Source organism: Vipera berus (assembly GCF_964194415.1).
Source record: "Vipera berus genome assembly, chromosome: 6".
Lineage (NCBI taxonomy): Eukaryota > Metazoa > Chordata > Lepidosauria > Squamata > Viperidae > Vipera > Vipera berus.
Genome location: NC_138208.1, coordinates 58,734,091 through 58,758,397, shown reverse-complemented (window position 1 = coordinate 58,758,397; position 24,307 = coordinate 58,734,091). Strand labels below are relative to the sequence as shown.

General features: G+C 38.6%; 1 protein-coding gene across 1 annotated transcript in view; it reads right to left on the bottom strand.

Moving 5' to 3' along the window:
- Nucleotides 1–613: 613 nt before the first annotated feature.
- The window catches only part of EMP1 (epithelial membrane protein 1), a 39,372-nt gene continuing 15,678 nt past the window's right edge, over nucleotides 614–24,307 (bottom strand). The window contains exons 2-5 of the mRNA XM_081330445.1: nucleotides 18,361–18,480; nucleotides 8,914–9,019; nucleotides 8,670–8,810; nucleotides 614–2,446 (exon numbers count right to left, since the gene is read on the bottom strand). Of these exons, the coding sequence (XP_081186571.1) occupies nucleotides 2,292–2,446; nucleotides 8,670–8,810; nucleotides 8,914–9,019; nucleotides 18,361–18,438 (480 nt within the window). The 5' untranslated portion in view covers nucleotides 18,439–18,480 and the 3' untranslated portion in view covers nucleotides 614–2,291. The remainder of the gene's footprint in view (nucleotides 2,447–8,669; nucleotides 8,811–8,913; nucleotides 9,020–18,360; nucleotides 18,481–24,307) is intronic.

Genomic DNA, 24,307 nt, shown 5'->3' with positions numbered 1-24,307 from the left:
CAGTAATGAAGAACCCAAAGTTTGCCAACCAGCTATGTCAACACTCCTAGCTCTCTAGAATGATCCCATCCAAAAGGGGAAATTATTGGGCACTCTTCACTCTCTTGTCAAGCCTTGCATCCCAGAAAAGCAAATGGATCATTAATAGCTAACTTTTCACACAATTTCAAAAATGTTTCAGGCAAGGTATTTATTGCATTTGGTTCAGCACAACCTAGACTTTGATGGAGGCTGCCTTCTCAGTTGTTCCATCTATATGCAGTAAAACCTTGCCCCACCATGAAACTGAAGGCAAGAGATGACCATGCTGTTACCAAAACCTTCTAGAAACATGATGGTGTTTCCTATCCAAGATTTGCTTACCAAAAAGGGGTGGCAGTGATCCTTTGTGAGATCTCAATTGGTACTGTAAATAGTTGGACACAAATGCCTTTACATAAAGCTGGGCTCCAGAAATAACCTGTGTATCACCACTATAGCTGCATAGCAGCAATACCTCAGCCTCTGCCAAGCTGGTTATCCTGAAAATACTAGACTGTCCTAATTTTTCCTTTAGGGGAAGAAGTGCTATTGATGTATGCTTCTGGAAAATCAATAAGACTCACATGTCTGAGAAATGGAATTTTACTTTATTTTATATATCCCTACTTCTAGGGACAGTTGTATCAAAATATTTACAATGGCTGCACCAAAAATAAATGTTGAGAAATGGCAAGTATGACAGAACACAATCTAGCAAATACATGTAAAAACAGTATAATGGAGAAAGCAAAAAGAGAATACTGTTTATACTAAACTTGCAATTCTGAACCCCTCCTTAACTTTTCATATCACTCAAGTACAATAAAGCAGAGAGAGTATTAGCAACTTCCTAAGCATAGTTTCCATTCATTATTTTTTAGCTGAACTGTGTGACAGGAAGGCAAACTGTAACTATGATGTAATAAGAAGTCTTTCCACTTTTATATAGCAATTTTCTGCTTGGCCCTCTATTTGCAAAATTTAATTAGCTGGGCTTCTTCTTCTCCCTTGGGAGACACACTACATGCAATAAAAATTGGGAGGGGAGAGAATTAAGATGGCTACACACACACACACACACACACACACACACACACACACACAGCAGAAGCTTTGTTTCTATTATCACAGAATTCTGACTCAGGAACCCTGTTTTATACTACAAATAATTTCTTTCTTTACCAATGCAATATTAAGGTCTGCCCCAACACACATTATATATTATAGTTTAAATGCAAGTTCCAATATTGAAAGCCCCACTTTAACAATGTTTCACCCCCTCCAGTCCCTCATTCTATTCAATAAAAGGAGAAAGTTTTGACAGTTTAATCTAATTTGGTGCTGGGAGATGAGATCCCATGAGCCAGAGTTGAATGCCTCAAGGATTGACAGCTTGAAGAACACAAACTTTATGGACCCAACAGTTCTATCTTCATAGTGTAGCTTTGTAAAATGGATACATCAAGTTTTGTTAGAAAGTTGCATATCTTAATGACATGCTTTATAATTATGAATATTGTTTGCCTTTTTCCACCCTACCCCATCTTCCTTTACCATTCACTTCTTTTTCATTCTCCAATGGCTACTGCCTTTTATCTTCAACAACAGCAGCACTATTCTTTATTACAAAAAAATGAAATGCACAATGAAGTAACATCTCTCCCATTCCAAATTTGGAAAATAGGCACAGTGATAAATGGAACTGGTTATGGAACAGTTAGATAGCTTAGGAGATGCAAGTTAGTTTGAGAAATAACTACAGTTCTGTCATCCAGCACTTCATTGCTACCTTTCAGCATCAGATGCCTGAGGCAAGTACCTCATTTTACTTTATAATATATCCAGCTCTAACACTGTTTAATTTGGAAGGGAGGTTGATATTTCTAGTATCTCACTTCATTATACTTTCTTGGATTACTAGAAATGGATGGTGGTGTTCATGGGTGATATGTCATGCTGCTGAAGGATCAAGAAGGAAATTGAACAACTTAATTTATTTCTGCCATTTCAGCTGTCAGTGAAGGAGAACACTGAGGCCTTTGAATGGAGTCTGAGAGATATCAGATTCTTCAGCCATCTTCAAGGTCTTAAATTCATAATAGAAGGGGGTCTATAGCGATTCTTTCTTGTGGAATTTTCTGTCTTTTGGCATGTTGGGTGAGTAGTATATTCATTATTTTTGGCAAACTTCTCATAGCAAAGTGAGTTCACAACCCCCCCCCAAGGCCCCCAATTTCTAATCTTCCCTCTCTATTTTACCCTGACAACTCTTATTTTTTCCTGAGTACAAGATAGAGGATCCCAATAATAAAGCTAAAGCAAAAGCAGATCCAGGCCAGTATAAAGGAATATCCATGGTGACCGTCTTTGTAATACTGAGGAAATCGGGCAGTATAGATCGAGGCAGCAATCAAAATAAACAGCCCTGTGAAAACAAAAGCAACCAAACAAATAAATAATACAATAAAGTAAAATTGGGAAGACACTTTAAATCGTTAGTTCATCCAAACAATTGTAGATTTCACAGTGAAGAGTGAAAGGAGAGAAAAGGATTAACCTACTTTATTTGAATACTGAAAAAAATCCAACCGCTTTGTTATTATAAAATAAATATATATTTTCTTTGAGTCACATTTACAGTATGGTTCCCTTATCAGATGCATTTAAAAAAAATCAAATACAAAACCTAACACTAATACTGATAGGACTCAGTTCATGTCTGCAGTTACAGTATTCCATATAGAGCCATAACTGATATCCTGAATGCAGAAACACATTATTTTCTCCTAGCCATTTTTCTGTCTTTTTTTCCCTTCCTTAACACCATGTCTGATAAAAAGTTCTTCAAAACTCCAATGCCTGCATGCTACTTTGTAATCTTGAGTTGATGTAAAGAAGACTGTCTCAATCTCAACGTAGAGTACTTCTACAGTCTCTTATGTATAGACAAGTCTACCTGAATGCCTTGGAATTGTTATACTTTCATCTCTGGAGTAGGCTCCTGATACCAGTAGTAATGTAACTGTTTCTGTACCCTGTCAAGGAAGATAGTATCTCTTTCCACATGTACTGAACGATTTTTCATTTTTAACATTGAGGCCCCTTGTCAAATTTCCCCAAGTGAAAAAAAAGCATAGAAAGTAACCATGATGAAAGACATTTTTCATCAGTAGCCTTCACAATTATAAAATGCCCACCCTGTAGAATTTGTCCTGGTACCTTGACAGCTACCAAAGAAAGAATGCTTTATGTTTAAACTTAGGTTTTCTATTTTCTTATCTCTGATAAATATTTTATTGTTTAAGCAATTAACTATGTGCCTCTTGAATCCAATAAAACTATATGAAGTACTAGAATAGAATAGAGCTGGAAGGGACCTTGGAGGTCTTCTAGTCTAGCCCCCTGCTCAAGCAGGAGAAGCTATACCATCTCAGACAAGTGAGTGTCTAGTCCAGGGATAGGCAACCTAAAACACTCAAAGAGCCACTTGGACCCGTTTCCCACTGAAAAGAAAACACTGGGAGCCGCAAAACTCTTTTGACATCTAAAATGAAGATAACATTGCATATATTGTTTTTTACCTTTATGCTATGTATAAAAAAACTAGAGTGTGCTGCATTTATGAAATCAATGAACTGCTACAAAGAAAAAAAAATATTTCTGCATGCAACAAAAACATTTTGAACTCCAAAAAAAAAAAAGATGCTGGGTCGAAGGTTACTTTCAAATAAAATACTCAAATGTCTATTTGAGTCCTCCTTGTACTTATGAAATAAAAAACCAGTGCAAACTATAAAAACTACAAACAGAAAAATAGAAAAGAAAAAAATTGCAGGGGAAAAAAAAGAAAAGGACAGGAGAAAGAGGGGGAAAAACCTTTCTCCTTCATCCCAACAGGTAAAAACAATTTTAGTAGCTTATCTACCATCTTTAAATACAACATAATTATCCCCATACCTCACCTCTTAATTAAAAAAAAACATCAAAATATTTCTTTAAACATTCTTTACTAAAAGTCCAGTAAGGACAACCACATATATTCATATTTTCTCACTCTCTCTCTCCCTTCCTCTCTCTCTCTCCCTCTCTCTTTCTGCCCTTGGTCTGCCAGTCCTCTTTCCCCACTCAGTGTGTTTGTGTGTTGTGTGTGTGTGAGAGAGAGAGACAGAGAGACAGAGAGAGAGAGATACAGAAAGAGACAGAGAGAGGCACTTGCGCTTCTTTCTCTCTCTCCCCCTCCTTCCCTCTCTCTCTCCCCCTCCTTCCCTCTCTCTCTCCCTCTCTTTCTCTCCCTCCCTCTCTCCCTCCCTATCTTCCCCCCTCTCCCTCTCTCCGATCTTCTGCTCACCTGGCAAGCTGGCTTCACACTGTTCTCGGACAAGCTGACACACATTTTTATTGGGTTGGCTCTCCTGCTGCTTCCTGCTTCCTGTTGAGACCCAGGAAAGTCAGGAGCCCCACCCAGTAAGCTTGTCAGCTTCTTGGAGGTCAGCATGAGTTACACACACACACACACACACACACACACACACACACACACACACAGAGAGAGAGAGAGAGAGAGAGAGAGAGAGAGAGAGAGAGAGAGAGAGAAGGGAAGCGCAAGTGCCTCTCTCTGTCTCTGTCTCTTTCTCTGCAAACTGCAAGCCGCATGCAGCTCCAGAGCCACGGGTTGCTGACCCATGGTCTAGTCTCTTCTTAAAAACCTCCAGTGATGGAGCACCCATGATTTCTGAAGGCAAAATGTTCCACTGGTTAATTGTCCTCACTGTTAGGAAGTTTCTCCTTAATTCCAGATTGCTTCTCTCTTTGGTCAGTTTCCAACCATTGTTTCTTTTCCTGCCCTCTGGTGCTTTGGAGAATAGTTTGACCCCCTCTTCTTTGTGGCAGCCCCTCAAATACTGGAATACTGCTATCATGTCACCCTTTTCTTTCTTTCTTTAGACTAGCCAAACCCAAGTCCTGCAGCTGTTCTTCATATGTTTCAGTCTCCAGGCCTTTGATCAACTTAGTTGCTCTTCTCTGAACTTTTTCCAAGGTCTCAACATCTTTTTTGTAGTATGGTGACCAAAACTAGTTGCAATATTCCACGTGTGGTCTTACTAGGGTTTTATAAAGCAGTACTAATACTTCATGTGATCTTGATTCTATGCTTCTGTTTATACAACCCACAATTGTATTAGTTTTTTTGGCTGCTGCTGCACACTGCTGGCTCATAGTCAAGTGTTCGTCCACTAGGACTCCAAGGTCCCTCTCACAGTTGCTGTTTTTGAGCTAGGTCTCGCCTAATCTGTATTTAAACTTTTTGCTTTTTCCTGCCTAAATATAAAACTTTGCTTTTCTCCACATTAAAACTCATTTTGTTGGATAGGGCCATTGTTCAAGTCTGTCAAGATCTTTTTGGATCCTGACCTTGTCTTCTGGGATGTTGGCTATTCCTGCCAGTTTAGTGTCATCTGCAAATTTGATGAGTTTCCCTTCTATTCCCTCATCTAAGTCATTGATGAAAATATTAAAGAGTATTGGGCCTAAGACAGAGCCTTGTGGTACCCCACTGCTTACTTCTCTCCATGTGGATGTAGTACCATTGGGGACTATTTGCTGAGTATGGTTTGTCAGCCAGCTACAGATCCATCTGGTGGTGATGTTGACTATCCCACCTTTTTCTAGTTCACTAAGCAGCAGGTTGTGGTCAAATTTGTCAACTGCCTTACTGAAATCTAAGTATACTATGTCCACAACATTTCTCTGGTCTACTAATTTGGTCACTTTATCAAAAAATGAAGTAAGATTGGTTTGGCATGATCTGTTTTTGGCAAACCTGTGCTGGCTACTGGTTATAACTCTGTTTGCTTCCAGTTGTTTGCTGTTCTGTTTTTTGATTATCTTTTCCAGGATCTTCTCAGGTATTGATGTTTGGTCTGTAGTTTCCTGGGTCTGTTTTTTTTTTCTTGAAGATGGGAATCACATCAGCCCTTTACCAATCATCAGATACTTCCCTAGTGCTCCAGGATTTTTGAAAGATATGTTGCAATGGTTCTGAGATAACATCTGCCAGCTCCTTCAGAACTCTGGGATGTAATCTGTCAGGTACCAGTGATTTATAATTGTCAAGGTCGAATAGGTGTTCTCTTAACATTTTCTTGCTTTTTAATTTTTGTTTCTAGTTTGTCTTTTGCACTGGTTTTTTTGATATGTTGGGCTATAATTTCTTTTTGTGTGAAGACTGATGCAAAGAGTGAGTTAAGCAGCTCTGCTTTCTCCCTACTGCCTGTTACTTCCTTGCCATCTTCTTTCTTTAGTGGACCTACTGTTTCCTTGACTTTTTTCTTGTTATTAATATGTTGAAAGAATTTTTTTTTATTGTCCTTGATTTCTATTGCAAGTCTTTCTTCATTCTGAGCCTTTGCTTTACTGACTTCTTCTTCTGGCTGTCTGCTGGTAATCAGCCTCAGTTATGTGTCCCTCTTTCCATTTTTTGTACTTGTCCTTTTTGTCTTTCAGTTTGTCAGAGAGAGCTTTGTGCAGCCATGCTGGTTTCTTCTTGAATTTCTTGTTTTTTTCTTTTTCAGTGGTATTGTGCTGGACTGAGCTTTTATGATCATATTTTTCAGAGTTTCCCATGCTTCTTGCATGGGGTTGGCCTTTTGTTGGTGGTACTGATGAGAACACTACTTATGCTCCTAGCTCCTTAACTTCATTGCCTAGTTACTTATAATCTCTCAGTATTGTACTCAGGTTCTTTATTGTGTCATTCATCCCAATGTAAAGGAGGAGGAAAGGGTAGTAATCTGTGGGCCTAATTATTTTGGTTAGATTCTTGGCCACATCTTTGATTTTTGCTCCAGGGAGACAACATACCTCCCAGGATTGTATGTCTGGTCTGCAGATGGCTGATTCTGTTCCTTTGAGGATAGAATCTCCTATTACCAACACTTGCCTTCCTTTTTTGGAGGGGGGGGTGCAGTCTGGGATGCTTTTCTGTTTATCTCAGTGTGTTTAGTGAGGTGACTCTTTTAGGGATGTTTGGTGTTGTTTCTTTGCTAGGTGTCTGCATCTTTTCTTTGAGGGGGAGGTTGTGGGTCTGCATCTTTCCACCCAGGGGGAGAAATCAATTGCTTAGTTTTAATGGGGCTGCTTCTGGTTGGGTTAGATTGGGCAGTAGGGGTTTGTTAGATGTCTACTGCTTCTTTCTTTGATTATTGTGTTTCCTTCTGTGCATGACATACCTCCATTTTCCTTCCTCCAAGGGTTTATCAGTAGGGTCAAGTCCTCTGGGAGTTATTTGTTCATTATTTGTTTCAGTTTGGACATAGCTTTCTTGTGTAGGTTGGATTTTGGCTAGGGTTGCCTCTAAGTCCCTTACTTTTTTCTCTAGTTCACATGGTTTACATCTAATGCATGTATAATTTGGGTGTTCTTTGGGCATACGCACATACATGGAACATGTATTGCATATCACAATAGTATCAGTTGCCTGTTCCATGAGTTTGTTGTTTGAAAATCCCTCTTTTTGGTTGGTAGATGTGCTTTGCTGTTAGCCTTGTTTCTTTCTACTCTGTTCTAGGTAATTATGCCTATTTTCCCCCTATTCTTTTTCTGCCTGTTTGTGCTCATTTTTTCTACCTTATTTTTTTAACCTTCTTACTATTGTGTTAGTTTTATTTATCCTTTTTCCCCCTCTATTTTTTTAAGTTTTTGAGCTCCAATTCCTCCCTATCTTATTATTTAAGATTAGCCTTGTTAAGATTTGCCTCTTTATTCTTTCTTGATTTCTAATGTTCCACTCTTAGCCTTATTATTTGCTTATTTATTTAGCTTTTGCTTTCTGTCCTGTATTTATTTTTATTCTTTACTGGGAATCTTCCCGCCCTTCCTATTGGGACCTCAAACTTAATTGTTGCCTTCACTTCCATTGCTTGCTGCTCCTGCCTCTTGTTGTTTTCTCTGCCAGCTCCGTTCTGTCTTTTGGTGCTTGTCTCTGCTCTGGTCGGGCCTCCGTTCAGCTTTCCATTCAGCTCAGCTCCACTGTCTGGTCTGCTCCTCTCAGCCATCCACTCAGCTTTAGAGATCAGAGTTCTCTAGCTCGAATCATCTCTGTTGCTGCTGCTGTGTTGCCACCAATTCTTCATAGCCGGATGGATTGCTCCAGACCTTTTGTCCTCTGCCAGACCAGGAGGCGGGGGAGGGGCCTGCTGATCTGGCTGGGGAGAGAACATTGATCAAGTCTTCCACCTGGGGCAAGTCATTGGGGAGGCCTGCAGACCTGGAAGGGCACACGGAGAGGGCTGTGGTAGTCGGGCTGCCTCTCATTTGCTGGATCCTGGGTTGGGCTGCCTGGCTGCCCACTCGAGCTGAGATTGGGGTATGGGTCTAGGCAATTACTGAATATACTGTGACCCACTGGTTTGCTGCTTACAACAGTCTCCCTTGTCTGCTGTTCAGCTGCCGGTTCTAGATATAGTACTTCACATAGTATTAGATAAGGTTTCCAACTTTCCAACTTGAGCAGGGAGTTGGACTAGAAGACCTCCAAGGTCTCTCCCAACTGTATTATTCTGTTAGATTTACACATCATAACTATATGTCACCCTTCTCCAGTATTTTGGACTAATTTCCAGTTTGCTATAGACAATAGCTTTCCTTACAGCAAATCAGCATAATGGCTCCCGTGATGTAGAAGCGTTTCCCCTTCTCCATGGTGAAGAGCTGTACCACGAACATGACCAAAGAAATGAAGGAGAAGATGATGGCCAGGATCATGAAGGCCTGCACAGCCTTGAGGGCAGCTAAAGACACAAGGGAAGAAAGAGAGAAAGGAACGCAGGAGTTAAATGGATAGCAATATACCATTAAAGCAATATCCGTAGATGAAAATAAACAGCATATTACCCATGTCATCATTGTTAAAAACAAGATTCTGGCAACTGCTTTCTGAACATTGCTTCCAGAGCCCTGAGGAGTTTGTTTTGTCAGAAATGGTGGTTACCATCCAGACCTAAAATAAAGCAGAAGAAGATTTCATATTTGCATTACTTCCCTTCAGGAAACTGACATCAAGCTAAAACTGGAAGCCAGTTTAGCTGAACTTTTGCAAAACTGTCATCAATAATTACTAGGTTTTCCACAAAGGCTGATGTTTTTGTACCAAAAAGACATTTTGGATTATGCTGCAATATAACTGATACTAGAGTGCTTTTTCAGCAATGCACATGCAATAATATATGATTATTTGAATACACATACTATAATTGCAAATTTTGATATGTTTAAGGCTAGTGACTATGGTTTTAAATTTGGTTTTATGGGGTTAAATTACTATGTATTGAACATATCTACTGTTTAATTCTTCTTAAAATTTTGTATTTTCATGTTGTTTTTAGTTTTTATTGTTGTGAGCCGCCCTGAGTCCTTAGGGAGAAGGGCGGCATATAAATATAAATATAATAAATAAAATCAATCAAATCAAATATATACTTAGAAAAAATGTCTGCCAAAATGGAATGCAATTATTGATGTGAAATTTAACATTAATTTAATAGGGATGTATAACAGAATGATTTATCTAAACAGAAAAACAAGATATTTATGAAAATTGTTGTTGTTGCAGGATACAATCTGTGTTAGTCACTGGGACCAGAAGTTTAGTCTTCCAAATTTTTGTACTCATGCTGGAGCCCATCCTCAGGGGATTTCTCTCTACTGTAGTGTGTGCTTAGACTATTCTATGCGTCTTATGTATGTGGTGCCTTCTTATTGGTTGATTGGTGTGTTGATGGCTGGCTATTGGCTGTTGTTTCTTTGTACTGCCAAGTCCTCGGCTCCTAAATATCTGATAAGCTGGTGGTAAATCAGCACTCCTGTTGACTGACAAGAGGCTCGTTTCCTAGACTTCAATCATTTCACTGGCTATCTTTGTACTTGCACAGCCAACAATCTTAGTTGCTGTGAAATTGAATATACAGTATGTCCGTGTTCATTGCAATTTATTTGACTTCATTTGATAGTTACTGTTGCTCAGGAAATACTGTAATTAACAAGTCCCAATTGGAAGCTCATGTATAAAATCCATTTTGAGTTTCTCTTACTCTTGGGGAAGGGGAGGAGAGGAGATTGGTTTCCAACAAGTGAAATAGCCATTGATAAACTATTTATTCAAAAAAAGCCTTGTTATGTTCAAACTACTTGCAAAATTGCTTTGGGATTGCTGTTGTAGCAAATTTGGAAATGTTTGAAACCAATCATGATCTAATATACAGAAACTGGGGGAAAGAAACTCAATGGGTATAAAATGAGAACATTGAAACCTAAGAACTGCCAGCTGGATTAAACCAAAGGGCTATTTATTCCAGCACTGTATCACATAGTGTCATGTCTGTTTCATCTGATAAATTTATGAGACAGCTCTTTTCACTGTTCTTTCCCAGAGGCTAGTGTCTAAGGTACAGTATGCTGCATTTATTCTGGAGACAGTTTACAGCCATTCAGGCTACTAGTCACTAATAGCTATGCCTTCCTGAAATATCTACTTGTCTCTTGAAGCATTTAAAGTGATAGCTATTATCATATTTATCTCTCTTCGGATTTGGGCTTCTTGGCTTGTAATAGGAAGACATATTTACTGCTTTGTTCTAGGTTAGGACACTGAGCTTGTCGATCAGAAGGTCGGCAGTTTGGCGGGTCGAATCCCGAGTGTCGCGTAACAGAGTGAGCGCCTGTTACTCGTCCCAGCTTCTGCCAACCTAGCAGTTCGAAAGCACGTAAAAATGCAAGTAGAAAAATAGGGACCACTACGGTGGGAAGGTAACAGCGTTCCATGCGCCTTTGGCGTCTAGTCATGCTGGCCACATGACCACGGAGACGTCCTCAGACAAGCGCTGGCTCTTCAGCTTTGAAACGGAGATGAGCACCGGCCCCTAGAGTCGGAAACGACTAGCATGCATGTGCGGGGGAACCTTTACCTTTTTACTATCTAGGTAATCAAAATGAATTAGCTTTGACATTCAACACCTTAATACAATCATATACACATTCCTTTGAAAACTGTATGACTTGGTGATGGTTGCTCCAAATGATGATGCTTGTCCTTGTACACTAGGTATAAAGAACTGTCTTATACTAGTTGACCTATTTCATCATCAAGTATTCAGTATTTTCTGTTCTGATAAGACTCAATGGCTTGAAGCAGAAGCCTCTTACATCATTTTGTACCTGATCCTTTTCAATTAGATAATGGTCTAATTGGATGATCTACTGCATGAAAACTACTACTGTGCCACTAAATATGATCCCTTTTTAGAGATTATTTCAGGAGAGCTAGCCCATCTGTTCACGTACTCTTCAGCCTTCTGTTCACAGGGTTTGGAACTACTTCCTCAACATCAGAAACTCAGGATTACCTCTTTCAAAAAAGAAAACAGAGATTCTAAAGTTTAGATTTTACCAGATATGCTAAAACAGACTGTCTCTGATGGCCCCTTGACTTTTTATTGAAGAGCTGGAATCTAATAATTAAGATTATTAATTCAGTGAAATTTAGAACAGCAAATTCAGGAAGCCATGATGTGAATGACACAAAAGATGGTCAATTCAGAAAAGTCTACTTTAATTACTGACACTGAATTAAATAAAAAAGTTTGCCTCATCGTCTCTTGCAATAATATATATTTAATTATTGCTGTATTTACTGTATTGTATTCTGTTTATAGCACAATGCATTTATAAATCATAAAGAAGGCTGAAAAACTCCCATTCATGGACATATACAGGGAGGGGGCCAAAACCACAAAAATTGAACTGCAAATCACATGAAACCTTGCCCCCCCACTTGTCTTTTTTTTTTTTACTGTGCCCTGCCCGCCCCAAATGATCTGTTCCCATTGCAGTTGCCATAATACCAGAAGCCAGACTGGCTGCTCCATGAAGGATCCTCCCTATGGTTTTGAGAATTCTCAGTTACATTGCAGCCACATTCCCAGATTTTAAAAAGTGCAAAACATTTATTAATGTATCCTTTAGAAATCATTACATTGCTAGATGCCTGGAGAATGTGATAGGAAAGGTCATACTTCTGATGCCATGAATATTGTAGTCTTTCAACTGGATTTTCTCTATGGTCTAAGCAGGCTCAGAGTTATTTTCTTGTTGATGTATTTGTATCTTAAAAATGTTTTTAATGTAATCTGATGTTAGCCACCATTTCGTTTATATATTGACCCCTTAGCCAGGCATCACGATTTTTTTCCCCATTGCCGGCAATGGGATGGGTGCGGTTTCAGTATGATGCATCCAGCCCACAGGCCGGCAGTTTGACATACCTGCTAGGCTATAACTATGTTTTCTATGCTTCTTGGACTAGGTTATAGTAAGCAGAATACAGATCAATTTAGAGCAGATTTATTTAGAAGAGGCTAGCGCTATTTTGAGTTTAAAAATAAACATAATGCAACTTTAAAAACAAAGGCTAATGAGATATATGGGCATCATTTTTTCAGAGCCTACAGTAGTCTCTGTATCTTGATATTACTTTATGAAAGGGTATAGGACAGATGACAGTGAATTCTTATAACTTACATGAAAATGTTTCCTTGCATCTTATTCCTTGTAAAAGCTATTCAGATGAATGTAACTGACTGTTCCTGAGCTTTAAAAAAATCTATACTTTGTACAAAAAGGTAATTAGACTGAGTACTTTAAGTGATAACCACACAGCTGATAGGGGGCTATTTGGTCTGTTGGAGTCTGTGGGACCAAATATGGAGAAGCAGAGGAAATCCTTGGGGGAACATCCAACCGCAGATTTGCTATCTTCCATATACAAATGAGAGTCATGGGAATCTGGATTGCATATGACAAAGATATTCCTAAACTTCTCTCTCTGTAAAGTTCTATTCTCATGATTTCTGATGAGGGGGGATAGATGCCAAATACTGGAACAACAGAGTGCTGAGAAAACAAAGAACTTATTGTGGTTTCCTGAGTTTTTTGGCTTCTAAATATCTTTCCTGTTTTTGTTCAATGGTATGTTGGCCTGTGTGCCATGGGTGTGTTTGTGTGTATGTATGAGTGTGTATAAAATAAGTAGGCTGTTTCAGATAGAAGTATCCAGCAGATGTCATCATAAACTAAAGCAAAGGAGCCAGTTGATATGTAAATATAAGTGTGGCCAAAGCAACAATGAGTAACACATTCCACTGTCTTCCTGCTTAGTTCACTTTTACTGTTTATCAGCTAGCAGTCCAGAGTCAATGCTGTGAAATCCAAAGAGGCTTGTTTTCTAACAAGTATACTTATTCATACAACATTGGGTGTGGATCACTGAAAATCAGTCCACAGCTGATTTTTAGTACATTGTTTTCTTTTCCAAAGGAAGTGGTGGAAAAAAGAATCTTGAATTTTGAATCTTTTACCAGAAGCATTTTTAAAAGCCACAAGTACTTCCCCACTACCCCAGAATTGCTCAGCCATACTATTGAACCATTATGAAATAAATAGTTGGAAGAAACTGTTTCCTCTTATTTGCTTATCTCCTGAGAGCTATCCTTATTGCGAGCTTATTCAGATTAGTCTAATTAAGAGAACATAACAGAAATTATGTAGTTTAGAGCTAATGTTCCCAACACTATCAAATCAACCGTACATTAACTTTACTGAAATATACATAGTAGTAAATAATAGAGGTAACAATAATTTGGGGGTTCTTTTGTCTTTTGTAAAGGAAAACCTGTTTGATTACTTGTTTATGATTGATGTTAGCAAAACTAAAATCATCTTAAATTTATCTTCCCAACCTGGTCACCGTTGGACTTCATGCCACATTACCAGCTACATAGACTTTGGATTGTGGAAATTCCAGCACATCAGGAGGGAACCAAATAAGACTAGACTGCTTTACTTTTAGCCCAAAATGGTTGTTCTTTTGAAGTATCAACCAACTTACATATGAAAGGTTTTTAATATAAGAGAGAGGGAGAGGGAGAGAGAGGAAGAGAAAGTGAAAGTGAAAGAGAAAGAGAAAGTCCACAAGGCAATTCCTGCTCAATTAGAAAAAACATTGGACCTCAAAACCTGTTCACACAGTCATCAAGGGCAATCATAAACATCAGAAAAGCCTCAGGGGTGTCAAACTGCTGGCCTACGGGCCGAATGTGTCATGCCAAAACCATTGCCGGCAATGGGAAAAAAGAAGCAATACATTGTGACTCATCAGGTGACGTTGCGAGCTTGACACCCCTGCCTGGCTCATGTTGACTTAAATTTTTTATACCTATTGTAGGAGAAGAGCCATGTTAGTCTATGGTAGACAAAAATCAGAACAACTCTGGGATCACTTTCCAGACTAACACATTTTATTAAAAGACATAAGATTTCATGAGCTACAGCATCAAATACTGAGCTATAGTTCCCAAAGGCCTATGCCTTGTAAACAAAATGTGTTAATTTGAAAAGTACTAATAGATTCATTCTGATTTGTGTATCTGTGCCTGTCCATGTATGTGTGCATATGTGTGTCAATGTGGATTTTGTTTTTAGTGGACTGTATCTAAATACTAAACTAAGTAGTTTCAATTCTTCAAGCAGCATTAGAAAAGGCTACTTTGTGACCAGATTACATAAACAGGTCTTTATTGCCTACTGCATATCCATGACATTATAGCATTTTTGACATTTGTAGAGTTCTTGTTGTTCCCTGAACTTGGATGTTGGTGTGTGTGTGTGTGTGTGTGTGTGTGTGTGTGTGTTGCAGACATTTCATTAGCCTACTAGGTAAAATCCTCAGAGCTTGAAGGGATTGGGGATAATAATAATAATAATAATAATAATAATAATAATAATAATAATAATAATAATAATAATAATAATAATAATGGAAGGGACCTTGGAGGTCATCTAGTCCAACCCCTGCTCAAGCAGGAAACCCTATACCATTTCAAACAAATGGCTGTCCAGTCTCTTCTTAAATACGTCCAGTGTTGGAGCATTCACAGCTTCTGGAGGCAAGTAGTTCCACTGATTAATTGTTCTAACTGTCAGGAAATTTCTCCTTAGTTCTAGGTTGCTTCTCTCCTTGATTAGTTTCCATCCGTTGCTTCTTGTCCTGCTCTCAGGTGCTTTGGAAAATAGCCTGACTCTCTCTTCTTTGTGGCAGCCCCTGAGATATTGGAACACTGCTATCATGTGACCCCTCAGCCTTCTCTTCATTAAACTAGACATACCCAATTCCAGCAACTGTTCTTTATATGTTTTAGCCTCCTTATATGCAATGGCTCATCCTGTTACTGTTGACATTTCTTGACATTTCTTTGGACCTCTTATCTTTTGTCAATCATAATAGCAAATTAATTAACCAAATCTCAAATGCATGTAAATTTTGTTCAGAGGAATTTATACAATGTGGCCCAAAATGCTGAGTACTATAGAATTTAATAGGTGTATTATCTCAAGCCTATTCTTGGTGCGAATAGCTGTGGCGGGGGGGGGCTGTCTTTTTTGCATAGAATGAAAAAAAGTCTTTTGGAATTTACAGGGGGGGGGAGGCATGGTAATGCTTTCTTTATTCAATGCATAAATAAATGCATTTTTACATTAAAATTGCCTTATCTGCACCATTTCCTGGAATAATGTAATTGAATTATTGAAAGAAATACTGAACAGAAGAAAGCTGTGTGTGATGATCCAATCCTGACATCTAGACTTCCCTCTCTTCTGATTCTTGGTTGATTTATTTGATGCTCTAGGAACAAGGCCTTCAAGCTCAACATTTTGGAAGAGTGGAAGGAACAAATTTAGAAGAAGATTGCTTGTGTGGGGTCTTGCAAAGTGGTTAGACCAATGTTTCTCAACCATGGCAACTTTAAAATATGTGGACTTTAACTCCCAGAATCCCCAGCCAGCATCTGTGAACTTTGAATTCTGTTCAGCTACAGGTAATTCCCAGATCATAAAATCACAAAATTACAGAGTTGGAAAACACCTCAGAGGTCATTTTGTTTAACCTCTTGCTCAGGGCAAGATGCAGCAAAACAGATTCTATGAAATGCTAATCTAGCCAGCAAGTGTAAGTTTACTTCTATTGTTTTTTAATTATCACAGAGGGCAAGTAAAATTGGTACATGACATAGTCAAAAGAAAAATAGTTATACAGATTCATTATACAGTACAGTATTAGTAGTGTATGTGAATGCAAGCAGAATCAGTCATAAACTGAAGATTTTAAAAGAGTTCAGTTAATCCAAATGAGTTAATTTACCATATTGTTGCTTTTTTACTTTTTTTAATGCAGAAAAGACATTTCTGTAAGAATATTGGAAATGAATGGTGCTACTCTGCTTGTCAGAAGTTGATAGGAAATGGTGAAACAAAAGTTAAAGGAAGAATTAAATCTGTTTTCACTTATTATTTGGATATCCACTTAGTTCTATATTTTTGAATAGAGAGAGATACTAGCATGCTCAACTCAGTGCTAATGTTCATACTGTGGTAGAACCTATTTTAATGATCTTAGTGCTCAATACATCTGGAAAATATTAAATATATAGGTAGCTAGAGAACATTGTCAATACAAGTTTATATTTTTCTTTTGCATTAATTCAACCACTTTTATTTAGTTTTAAAAATAACAATACAAAAATATGTAAAAGACATCATTTGTTCCTATATATTATTATGCTTTTGTCACTGCTGATCTGTGTTTGTTAAGTTTCAGAAACCTATAATCTTGAAAGTGAGAGAGGACACAGTGTTTCAGCATGGACAGGAAGGAACCAAGCTAGATTTGTCATATAAACCAAGAATCCTGCCAAATGATATCCCCCTCTCCCCATTGAGTTTAGCTTTGCCAAAAAGTTCATGAGAATGTTTTATGATTCCAAAACAGAAAGTCTGGGAAAGACCTTGTAATTATACAACAGACTGTCTGGCAGGTGGGAAACCAAAGCATCTTATAACTAGTATGTCCTAACTCAGTCAACTTGTTTCTCAGTGGGCTGGGTCCAGGTGTTTTCAGGATCAGGATAAGAGAATGGAATGATCTCTATTTCACACCTTCAGGCTATTTTGAATTGCTGCTTTGTTTCAGTTAATAAATGGGGAATACGCCAAGCCTTAGGGCCTTACTTCTTTTGTAATTTTCAACAACCAGATTAGGAAATCTTAACCCACATAAATAAAACAGAGGAGTTTTCTGTTGGTTTTTTTTTCCTGGAGGTAATTTGTTTTCAGAAAGTAGTTCATCATACTGTAAATATATGGTTGATGAACTGGCTTTTAAAGGTGCGTAAATCAAGAATGTAGTGACCTGTCTTCTCCATGTCTGGCACTCTCCAAATACAGTCGGTTCTATCTGGTCCACACAACACCCAAAACTGTAAAGTGATTTATTTGGTTTTGTCTTAACATGCCTTGTGTGATCACAGGCATTGAAGTTTGCATACCGCAGTTAAAAGCTTAGTATAGTGCAAACTAGCCAATGGTTGTTTATTTAATAAAATGTAGTTAAATGAGCCATAGTTTAGTGTGATGTCTGAAATCAATGTTAAGTCCCAGATTCTTAGGCAGGAGGAAAGGAGGAGTTGAAATCCAATCATATTAGATGATCCTGCATTTAGGAAAGCATACTGGACTCGGTCTGAAAAGGAAGAGACTGGCAGCTTAGAGTGCATGTCTCAACAAGGTCTCTAGCTCTAGCCTCCCCTGCTTTATTGTAGTGATAGGATTTTTACTGTTTTAAAGCCAAGTAATAAGTAAACTTAGGGACGTGGTGGCTCAGTGGGTTAGGACGCTGAGCTTGTCGATCAGATGGTCGGCAGTTTGGCGGGTCGAATCCCCAGTGCTGCGTAACAGAGTGAGCGCCTGTTACTCATCCCAGCTTCTGCCAACCTAGCAGTTCAAAAGCACGTAAAAATGCAAGTAGAAAAATAGGGACCACTACGGTGGGAAGGTAACAGCGTTCTGTGCGCCTTTGGCGTCTAGTCATGCCGGCCACATGACCACGGAGACGTCCTCGGACAAGCGCTGGCTCTTTGGCTTTGAAACGAAGATGAGCACCGGCCCCTAGAGTTGGCAAGGACTAGCACACATGTGTGGGGGAACCTTTACCTTTACCTAATAAGTAAACTTGTCTTTTTTCAAAATTGTTTTGCTCTTTTGCCCCATAGAAACAGAAGCATCACCATCCTTATATTTTTACCCTGTGCCTACAACCATCAGATGCCCCCAAACACAGAAAAGCCTCTGACTGCAAAGGCATTGCTTGCCGTGGGTCTGAACTAAGTTGAAGAGATCCAACATCTTATGGTTGCTAAAACAGAACAGAAACATTGAGAAGGTTTTGCTACTTACATTAGCAATAGTGGAGACAAAGAGCATGATGACAGTGGCAATATGAACCACAAAGATTCCAGCCAGTAGTACCAACATCTTGGCTCCTCACTTCAGGAACAATCTCAGAGGCAGAGAAATCTTTGGAAGAGAAAGAGATCTAGGTTAATCTAAAACCAAGCACTGAATGTAAGAGCATGGTTCAATATTAATTCCATGCAAGCAATGAAGGACATACTTTTAAAAATATGATCAGTGACAAAATACAGTAAGTTGGATCAGAAAATACTAGCAGATCTTCAGTTTAATCATGTTGAGATTTTAGTGAAACACACTGAGTAAAAATCATACATATTTGAAAAAGGAGCCTGAATAAATAAATAAGTCTATGAAAATGTATACATATGTAAACATTTATTACATTTATTTCAGTTAAAATCCCATTCCCTTATTATTTACTACATTTTATCCCATCCTTCATTTAAAGCAGAGGTGTGTTTCCATGAGTCCTTGTTCTAATTTCAAATCTAATTCAGTTTTCAAACTTTGCCCTGCTTCATTGGCTTTGCATTTGCCAACTTTTGCTCTGCCTTGCTCCCTTCTAGATTAACCTTGGCAACATTAGGACTTCAACTCCCAGAATTCCCCAGCCAGCATGCTGGTATCCTGGCAATCAAGGTAACACAGGCATAAACAAGGAAAAGTACCTCAAGCAGTACTCTTGCCTTGAGGTAAGGTGGGCAGCCTATAAATTTTATAAATAAACAAACAAACTCAGGAGTATCCTGGAAGGGGCTCCTCCACCTGCTGTTATTTTCATTAGTATCCCACAAACTCAGCAAGGGATTTTCTGTCCTTTAGTCATTGGGGATTTTCTCCTAGACTAGTTCTTTATTGCAGGCACCTGCTATACTTCCATGATCTTTGGAGAAAGCAAATATGTTATTGCTTACTCAGTTTAAAAGCTCTGATCCCCACTATAAAGACAATGACCTGCCAATCTGGATATGCAGGTTCAGTAGTCTATGACAGGAAGGCCTGGAGGAACGTTGTCCATAGGGTCGCGATGGGTCGGACATGACTTCGCAGCTAACAACAACAACAGTCTATGATACAGAAGCATACCAAATAATTTGCAAGCAAAGAGTATTAGTTTATGCATTATATAAGGTCTATCAGTATTAGATGGTTAATGTTAAGCAGAGTTGCATAATGAAGCCCAAGCCACTTGTGTCTTTTGAATGTCTTGACAATAGTACCTAAGGACATTAAAAGTTTTACCAAATTGCACCTGTTAAAATGACAAAAGTGAAATATTTGCTGGTTGACTAGTAAGTGATGTATTACAAATTATCATACCATTGCTTAAGAGTTGCTGCAGATAGGCAGCCTTTTAAATAAAAATAAATTAAGTTATATATTAACTGTACTTAATTTTAATTAAATATACATTCCAATTAAAAATATGTTTTGTCCTGATTTCAACCACAATTTTTTGCAATGCAGTTCCAAGCACACCCAGGACAGAAAAAAGATTGTATACGTCTGATGTGATTTGAAGTTTCTGTTTATCCCATCTAAATACTCCAGTTTCTACCTAAGTTCATATAAAGCTTTTGTATATCTGTACATAAAGTAGGAATAAGAAAAGATCTGTGGTATTGCTCTGAGCAAAATAATGCCCATCAGACAGATACCATCTTTCATTTCAGTAATGACCCAGTTTTCCAAAAAAACCAGCCATGTAAGCTTAATGAAAATTAATGTCAACCATGGAGCAGGTTGTTGGCATCTATTGATGGATTTTACTGAAAGTATATTCATCTCTTTGTGAAACTATCAAAATCACAGTTAGCAATATATTGTTCTTGGGATCACATTTCCCAAAATAGTGAATGAAGTCAAGGCAAACTTCAAGGAAGTTAGGAAATGTGGCATGATTTTGTGACTTTGGAATAAGTGGGATTATGCTGGAAGCAGGATTCTCTTCCCACCACCCATCCCCCTTAGTTTAAGGAATTCCATTTGGGAAGGCAATGTATGTATGTGCTTCCATAGACACACAGGGAGAAACAGAAATTGGTTTCAAGTATCAGGACAACTTGAGAGCTTTAAACGCAACAAACTGGCAGCCAATGCATGTTAGATGCAACATGATCCTGATCAAAAGGTACCTCTTCCCACCCTTGCATTAGGAGATACTATTTGGTTATTTCCAGATGGCAAGCTTATTGTACAAGAGTATGACTGGAATGAGCAACATGCTAGGCTACTATCAGACTGGGTGCAGTGACATTTAGGGAGACCTGTTGTTGGAGAAGAGGGATCAATGATGCTACTGTGGGGTTTTCTACACAAGAACAATCCAGGCTTTGTAATGTGGGACCCACCCAATTCTTTTTAATACAATAAGTCTGTCTCAGTAAATTTCTGAAGAAAGCTGTCATTTATTTGTAATTAGGTTGATTCATGTTCCCATTCTTTCCTGACTGAACAACTAGTGATTATCTGTGGGATTTCTTAATGGTGCTGCAATGTGTTTTTGTTAGGAAGTGGAAAAAGCTCAACATCTTAATCATCTGTGATTCTGCAATGTAGAAGCAAGTGCTAGATCCTGCATGACAGTGTTGAAATCTCTGATCTCATGGGTTTTTTTTAATAAGAGGATAGCTCTACATATGCTTCCTGTTCCCAAGATACTACATTAGCACTTTTTTTTATCTCTGACAACGCTAGATGTGAGGTCTACCTCACGTCTCTGCATCTCTGCGACACCAGCAAATGGAGAATCTTCAGATATAACTACCATATTACCTGCAGAATAAAATAAGCTCTGTGCTACTTTATAGGACTGCAATTCAATAAGGAGAACTTAGTGGAATTTTTGTCTTAAGAAACAGCTGGGAGCGGCATGGCAGATTAGCAGTTTAGGCTGTCATGCAGAATTTCCCTCAGACTAAAAACAGCTACAAATAAGAGGCTGGGACTGTGGAGACACTTGCAAAATAATCACTTTAGGGGTGGAGAAAATTTGCAACTGAATTCCATGAGAGAAAAATGAACGGGGAAGGACAAATATCCATCTTGATTATTCTTGGTAAGTAACATGAATGCAAAACAGGCAAGTGGAACTATATGATCATGGAAATGCATTAATGCCAAAACTTTACAGGTGAGTATCATTGCGACAAAAAGAGCAACAATTACCACGGCATAACTCATGAAGAGATTTAAAACAAATGTGCACTTTTAGGGAACAAATATTGGCTGCTCTTACCTCCTTTGTAATTCAACAAGTAGAACTAAAGACTTGCTTCTATTTCACTAAAAATTGGAAGTCCAAAATTCCTGTTGATTTATTCAGAGGTAGACAACTTGTTTTGCTTGCCAAGGGTCACAAATACAATTCCTGCTATCTCCTATCGGTAGCAGGGCTGGGAAAGGTTCTTATATGAAACCATGAAGAGCTACCACCAGAGATGGTAGACAATGTTAGGGTAGATGGACCAAACTTGTTTCTTGATATTAGGTTCCTGCTGCAAATCATTCAAAGTGACAAATAAATGTTGGTATCTATTCTGATCTGCAAACTATGCAGTTCTATATTTTATTCAGAAATAAGATCCATTGCTTCTGTTGTGGGTTTATTCCCAGATACAGATGGTTAAGAAAGCAACTTTAATAAGTGGAGAAGAAAAGTGTATTAGTGCTGTTTTTGTTGCCAGCAGACATTGTGCCTGTGATCAGAAAGTTAGAAACAGAGCAGCTATGATGATAAAATATATAACACAGATTTCCTTTAATAATGCATGTCATGGAAACCTTAATCATAGAGATTTACAGTATCACATGTGTTATTTATTCTACCATCCCCATTTGCTTTTCTTCATCTAATTGCAGGCCTGCATGCATAAGAGAACAGCTTTTAAAATTTATTTGTCCTGCTTTGGAATAAGATCATACCATTTCACCCATTTTTACTAGGTCTATCCAGTGGTGGGATTCAGCTGGTTCTGTTGTGATTCAGGGTCAGCCTGTGGGTTCGGCAGTTGGGTCGAACGATTCAGAGGAGGAGGAGGGGAGTGTTGGAGAGCCTGCACAGGACAGCCCTGAGGCTTCACAGAGCCCTCAGCCAGGCCCCTCTCATCTGGTCACTACGCAGACCCAGCTGTGTGAGCCTGACAGCGTGGATGAAGATGACCCACAGCTGGCCCTGTTCAAGGACGCCTGACGCAGGAGGCAGTCAATCAGGAGTAAACAGAGGCAATGAGGCACCTCGGAAGGAGGCAGAGAGAAGCCACGCCTTGAACTGTTTAAAAGGGGAATGTGTGGGAGGGCTGGTTTGCTGAAGGCAACCGTTTGAATAGCTCCTGTTTCATGGTTTGTGTTTTGGTTTTGCTCTGTTTGCTCTGTTTTGTGTCAACAAATTTGGCAGGCTTAGTTCCAGCCTCTTGCCTTTTTGTAAAGGGGTTGTCCCTGCCTTTTCTGCAGGGCCAGTAGTAGGCTGGTACAGAACAGGTTCACAGCACTTTGGCAGAATCAGTAGCTAATTTTTTGTTGCCTAGGCCCAGAATGGACTTCTGAAAGTGGCATCAACACAGAGAACCGATTGTTCACATATTTGAATCCCACCGCTGGGTCTATCCAATTTTACTATTTCTTCTTCATCAAAATTAGCAAGTAACAAAACAGAATACTCAAGATTATAGAAACAAGAGACAGAAATGATGTATTTTGTGCTGTAATCCAGGTATGAGTGAGATTTCTTCTGTAAATATATTCTCAAAGCCTTTTTTTTCCTGAATCCCTTTCTGCTGAAATATACTAATCTCGCATGTTGAACACTAGCCGTATTTCCAACCTGTATTTTCCAGCTATTGCTTTAGCCTTACAGCTCCACTACCTTTCTTTTCTCCAGTGCAGTGTAATAAATGGGAGGCTTACAATGATGGCAGGAGATGACATCATAAACATGCATTTCCAATTAATAACTGTAGGCAAAGCTACTTCTTTTATAAATGTTATACCCAGAAGCCCAAAGCCATCCAACCAAGAGGTACTTATCCCAAAATGGTGAATCTTCAGGGCAAGGAAGTTGTTGATTTACTTAATTGGTGGTTCTGTTCCTCAATCATTATGGCTTAAAACCACTTCTAATCTATGAATTCCAACAGTGATATTAGTAGTGGAAGATCTGTATTTAATTATGGAATGACAAGTTTAATATGGCTTACTTTCTAGAGAACATTATATTCAGTATCACAAAGCACCAAGATTGATTCTGTAAAAGCAAAATCATGAGCTTGATACCATTTTTCTTTTCTAAGAAGAATTGCTAACTATCAACTCCTACATGTATTCACAGAGAAAAACTCTTGAATAGACCCTACTCCCAGAAAAGGGAATATATGATGAGAAATACCTTTGCAGTTTATTTGTCCCTGTGATACAAAACTTTCTTGTAATTGTCTAGCGTCTTTATTTATTGAAAAACATTTCTACCCTACCACTTCTGATATATCTGACACAGAAGAGAGAATCAAGGTGGCAACAGGCATATCTCATTGGAAAGACTATTCCAAAGGCAGTTGGTTACCACTGAGAAAGTCCAGTTTTGTGTAGCCACTTGCTGAACTTCATCAAGGGAGGGTATGGGGAGTATGAAGCTAATGGAACTGCAATGCCCTAGTCAGCTGTTGATTAATTTTTCAAACTTCAGGAATTACCTACTTAAACTTTCACATTTCAGGCAAGGAACTATACATTTATCCTACACGATATTTACATACATTTGTCTATTTTTCATAAAGAGGGTTTGATAACAAGCTTCAGGGAACACTTGGGAATGCAAGGTTTCTGAAATCCTAGCAATTTTGCATTTTCCATGCTCATATAAAAAGGATAAACTGGAGAAAGAGGAATAAGGTATATTCTCTAGTACAGAAAAGAGATGTGTAGTCATTCTTTA